Source organism: Corapipo altera, unplaced genomic scaffold (genome assembly GCF_003945725.1).
Source record: "Corapipo altera isolate COAL_440 unplaced genomic scaffold, ASM394572v1 66, whole genome shotgun sequence".
In the NCBI taxonomy this organism is placed as follows: domain Eukaryota; kingdom Metazoa; phylum Chordata; class Aves; order Passeriformes; family Pipridae; genus Corapipo; species Corapipo altera.
In genome coordinates, this window is record NW_020884924.1 from 6,086,533 (window position 1) to 6,092,532 (window position 6,000).

General features: G+C 46.0%; 1 protein-coding gene across 1 annotated transcript in view; it reads right to left on the bottom strand.

Annotated features, from left to right (window-relative positions):
* Window positions 1-5,994, bottom strand: part of BCL2 (BCL2, apoptosis regulator) — a 97,142-nt gene extending 91,148 nt beyond the window's left edge. Inside the window, exon 1 of the mRNA XM_027657481.1 lies at window positions 4,424-5,994. Within this exon, the coding sequence (XP_027513282.1) occupies window positions 4,424-5,008 (585 nt within the window). The 5' untranslated portion in view covers window positions 5,009-5,994. The remainder of the gene's footprint in view (window positions 1-4,423) is intronic.
* Between the last annotated feature and the right edge of the window lie 6 nt (window positions 5,995-6,000).

A 6,000-nucleotide genomic window follows, 5' to 3' on the forward strand; every position in this document is an offset into this window, starting at 1 on the left:
AATGAAATCTCACCCCTGAGAGGAGGAGGAGCCCTGTTGCCAAAGGGGAGGACACCTCAGCACAATCAGAAGCCATCTGGTAGGTGAAACTTCCTGAGATGGTGGAGATGCGGGTGTAAACCCCCCTGCCAGGCTGGAGAAGGTCTTGTTGGCAAAGCTCGGGACAGGCTTTAACTAAGGAGACACAAGGAAAAGTGGGAGCTTCTCCTCAAATGTGTTTGCACACAAGGATGACACTTGAGTGAGAGCAGGTGGGCCAGAAGGTGCCTGCCAGCTTCGGGACAGGGAAGTTCTAGGGAACTGTTCCCTGCAGCATGCTGAGTGACTCCCCTCTTCTGACTAGCTTGGGCGAGTAACAGTGAGAAGCCAGGGACTTCTGTCACTATTCTGGCTAGGCAGACACCTGGAGGATGCCAGCGCTTATGTTCCACCCAACATCCACTTCAGACATCTAAATCCTCTCCTGTATTCTGGCCTTAACTCTCAAACAAAACAAAGAACTGCAATAAATGAAGAGAATCAGATGAAAACACACAACCCTTGCATTCCTGGTTCAAATGTAAATATTGTCATTTAAAATGATGTGTTCTCAGCTGAATTTTCAACAAAACACTACTTCTCTCACCTGGGCTTCTTTATTCTTTACATCAAAAATGTACTTGTCTATGTAAATATGACGGTGCCTGTGTCTCCTTCTGTAGTTCTCACAATTGGTTTTTCTTGAACAGCTTGGGGAGGAAGCCATATGTTGGACTAGAAGTGCCCAGAGCTAAGCATGGCTCCCACGTCTGTTAGGTTGTATGCCCAAAGAGGGAACCCATCACTGCAAGACAAACACAGTTACTGCACCCACACCAACTGCATCACTTCAGTGTTCCCCATGTCAATGTCAAAAGTTGCCAAGTGCGATAGCCACTCCTTCTGCTGCTCTGAAAATCAAAATGAAGCCGTGAGGTTGTTAATCAGAAAGCATACACCATACCAAGTACCATGAAATTGCAGAGATGAGCTCGTTCTCCTCTTATTTCTTTTGTAATACAATTAAGATGTTATCAGGCCAAAGTACAATATTGCAGTATCCTGGCCTAAGTGAAAATCTTTGAAAGTGGCATTTATTTGCCACCAGAACCACAAGCTAATAATACAGATTCCATGTAGTCCCTGTCTGTTGCTTTTTCTAAGTTTCAAACAAAACCATGATGCCATGTATTGTAAGGGTATTAACAATCCTCAGACACTATTATCACCGATGCCTAGTGCCTAAAATTTATGCTCCACCAGCTCTATCCCCCTTCCAATCTGCCCTTTGATACGCTTCTTTCCTTGTTTTTCCTGCAATCTAAAGAATTCACATCCTGAAAACACACTGCCAACTCACAGAACTGATTCAAACCTAACAGATAAATAAGAAAAACATGTCAACCAAACTTCAGACCTGAGTGTAAGACACAGGCCCATACAACAGACACAAGGCACGTGCTGTCCAACTTACTCGCTGCGTAACATATGCCCATGACTAACCGTGATGCTCTCTTCTCTGGTATATGCACCCTCTAATAAACTTACAACTCCACAACAGACTGGGGAACCAAAACATAAAGGAGGAAAAGGCTACAGCAGCTGGAGCTCCTGCTTGTTGTAGCAACTTGCTTGACAGGGATATCTTACAGGCAGCCGTGCTGAAGTCCTACCAAGCATCACCACCTAAAGGCTACTTCAGAAGAGCCATCTGCGAGGCTTTAACAAGGTTCCTACACGGTATATGTTCCAACAGGCCAGTGCATATATTAAAGCATCCTTTTATGTTGACAGATTCTGAAAGCTAGAAAAAGAAAAAAAAGAAAAATCCAGTGCCCTATGCTGTCTTGATTTCTGTGTGAAGAGATGATCCCAAAAGCTGTGTTAGCAACTTCATTTTAGTCTTTTACTCTTTGTAATCAGCTAGAAGGTTTTGCCTGTGTTTAATACAATCCCATGGTTCAAAGGTATCAGCCATGTACCAGACAGACAAGCAAAAGCCACCTTCAAGTAGTATTTTGCAGATCATCTCCCATGTATACATTACAAAATAACACATGACAGTAAATGGCATCACATGCATCCAAATTCTGGAGTTTTTGTTGATAGGAAACCTGAATAAAGAACTAAATGGCTTTCCTTTTAAAGGCAGTCATTGTTTACAATCCCAAGTTTCTTGTATTTCTAACTGTCAAGAAACGGCTCCAGGACTCATCTCCTCTGGCCAACACGTCTGGTACCACCTGTACTTTCATATTCTCGGTTTTATTCATTATTTATGTTTCTCTTTACACAATACGCCCACAGGACAATACATCTTCAGCATGCTTAAGATTTGATCCAAAGCTCACTGGAGTCAACAGAATTACTTCACTGGCTCTGGAGCGAACTGAGGGCCCCAGCTCCGCAAACCGGCTTCCAGCCCAAGGAGGGACTTACGCACAAGTTAGGCATCCCAGCCCAGAAGTGCAATCACAAAATCCCTAACCCTTTAGCTGCTTGCCTTTTAACCAGCCAAGGTCTCCAAAAGCCTGAACCATTTGCAGATTTTTTCTTCCCACTGTTATCTGTTTTGTGAAAAAAACCCATACTACACCAACAAACCTTCTGGAGTGATCCAGGAAATAGGGGATCAGGGGATAAACCTCTCTCTCCCAAGTGTGGTCCCAACCATTACGTGCTGGAGTAAGTTCATGTGTATGTGTGTATATACATGTGTGTGCCTGTATATGTGTGCATATTTGTATACACATATATATGTATATAAATGCACAGACACACACATGCACGCACACACATTTTTTGCTCCCCCTTCTGGCCCCATGAATCTTGAATTTTTTTCTTCTTGGTGGAAGCAGAGGAGAGCAGAAGAACAATCCTGCCTCCCATGTGACTTGTAGCCAGAGACCAGCAGCACTCCTCTGGAAGGTGCGCAGTGTGGATTCCTGCTGAGAAAAGGGCCCCAAAGCTTTGCTCCCTCCATTATGGCAGCAGGTAGATGTCCTCTGAATCCCTTAACACATATCACCTTTAGTCAGATGGATTCAACAGCGGGAAGGGAGCATCTTCATTTTTTAACAGAGATAGTCAATGCAGGCAACACATTATTCGGCATAACACTGACTTAGCAAGAGACCCAGGGCTAAAATTTTCATGTGACAATGCTTCACAAACACCAGACTTGCAAAACACATTAACTGGGAAACATACACTGTATTTTATCTTCTTTTACACACACCTTTTAAAGGTGTGCTGTGCCATTGAGTCGGCTCTCTGTATTTCACAGGGGACTGGACCTGAAATTGCTGGTGTCCTACCTAGCTGACCTCCATTTCTAGATGTCTTTATACCAGTTCTCAGCCCAGATACAAGGTTTCTTCTTCAGTATAACTTTTGTAATTTCTTCCTCCAACGCATTAATATCATAAGCTTTACACATACAACAGGTTTGGTTTGTGGGAGAGCGGCTGGGACCATGTTTTGTTCCAGTGTATCAATTAATACAGGAAAGAAGGAAAGAAATATCTTTTCAATTTCAATGCAGTTATTAATTTTGGAAAGAGAGGGAGGGAGAAAAAGAAAAGGCTTTTGACTGACTATCAGTGTAAAAGCTGTTCATTTTCCAGAGGTGGAAATCTTTCCTTTCTAGATGATGCTGAAGCCCACCCCGGACAGAGGTGATCTCTACCCCAGAAACAGCCACCCATCAGATCGCAACAAATACTCATTTTCCAGAACAATCCCACAGACACGGCTCCCAGCACCTTTGTTTCATCGCAAGACAAAGATTTTTTGTATTAGACATATCCTATATCAAGAAATCTCACTTCAGTCGCCACCACAGCTGTAGACACTGTCACTGATGGCCACCTGCTCACCAGTAACACCGGGATCCTGTATTTGTTGCACACCAGTCTGGCACATCACCCCTAACATGCCTACGTGCACACACACATAGGTGGTCCCTGATGCCCTACAGCTGGGACCTACCACTATGCGCCTCTCCCTGGCAGCTGGATGGGCATCTCTGCTGCCTCTTCCCACCCCGCTGCAGGACTCTGCCTTGGTCAGGAACCTGCCTTGGTTCTGCCCATAGGCAAGGCTGGACAGGACCAGGAAAGCAGAGACTGCTATGAAGACAGTGCCTCACTCATCCTTTTTGCTCCCAAGCTGTAGCTGATCTCCCATCTCAAACCACTCCATCTCAAACCACTCCACCGTACCCTGCAACGAGATGAAACTCAACAACCCGCAAAACGCCCATGCACACACCAGTGCAGACACCCCCGAGGCAAACCTTTTGCTCTCCACAACGCGAGTGCAACCTCTCAGGCACTGCCCAAATGGGGTTCCCACCAGCCACAGGCCAGAGCCCGGAGGGGAAGCCAGCAATTGGGGGACGTACCCAGCCTCCGTTGTCCTGGATCCAGTTGTGCAGGTGCCGGTTCAGGTACTCAGTCATCCAGGCAGCGATGCTGTCTACAAGGGGAGACATCTCCCGGTTGACGCTCTCCACACACATCACACCGCCAAACTCGAAGAAGGCCACAATTCTGCCCCAGTTAACCCCGTCTCGGAAGAGCTCCTCCACCACCGCCACGAAGCGGCTCCTGGCCGTGAAGGGCGTCAGGTGCAGCTGGCCAGACATTTGGGCAAAGTCCCTCTGGTAGCGGCGGGAAAACTCGTCCCCTGCCTGGCGCAGGACGAGGTGGACGACCTGGGGTGCGGGGCGCAGCCCCTCGGCTGGGGGCACGTGGCTAGCAGCAGCCGAGCCAGGGGGCTCGGGGTGCGGAGACACCAGCCCAGTGTGATCAGAGGAAGTCCCAGCAGCAGCAGCAACCGCAGCAGCAGCAGGAGGAGAGAGACCTGGAGGCAAGGGTGCCGGGTCCTCGCCGGCAGCCCAGTCGTATCCCCTCTGAGAGAGTTTATAGTGGATGTACTTCAGCACTATCTCCCGGTTATCGTAGCCTCTTCTCCCCGGATGAGCCATAATTCCCAAGAGGAAGCAGCAAGAGGAAGGGAGAGAGGAAGAAGAGGAGCAGGATGAACCCAAAAAAGTTAAGCAGCCAATAATAATAAAATTAATAACACCAAAAATTATAATCCAGTTACTGTATTGGATACGGTTTCATTCACGCTGTTGTGGGGGAGTTCTCAGGGTCTCGGAGGTACTTTTGTCTTCTCAGAGTTTCCTCCTCGGTTTGAGATGCACGTCATAAATAGGGATTTAAATGTTGTAAAGACTTTACTTCCAGGTGCACATTTATTACTTATTATAAATTTACTTTAGGACCATTTCCTCCTCGGTGTTGAAATACATCTTAAAAGATATTATACCGACTCAAAATCAGGTGCATTTTCCCCTAGGTGCTGGACTACCATGGACATGAAGGAGCAGACGAACACACACTGTAAAAACTGCAATTCAACACAATTTGTTAAGCAGCCTTGGATGGACGTTAATCCAACACACTTTATGCTAGAAACCTCAACACTAGGTTTTGGGTTTTTTTGTTAAGTTACACAAACTAAATTTCCTCTGTAAAGTACTTACTTGGACTATAAATATGTTCCTCTGTCAAGTTTCCTCTAAAAGAAAAATAGCAACAATAAAATCCAAACATCACAAGTCTTCAGAAAGGTTAAGTTCTGGCTGCTTTGATGCTTCAAGTCACCAAAGGGATGGGAAAGGGACAAAAAAAAAATATTTCTATTATTTCAAATGTTTTTTCCCAGACTTCTGTTTAACAGACATCTCCAAAAATGTGTCAAAGCTCAGAAAATAACGCTTGCAGCCCGGGAAGGCGAACAACCCCAAAGAGATGGAAAATCCTGGAGACCAGATGAACCACATTTGAATCCAAGCTCTCGCAGAAGTGCTCTGTTTTTCCCTCCAGTGCAACGTACAGACATATGCATTTACGTAGTTTCATTCAGACACCGATCGCAGGAGCCCGGTGCTTCCACACACACGCACGCACA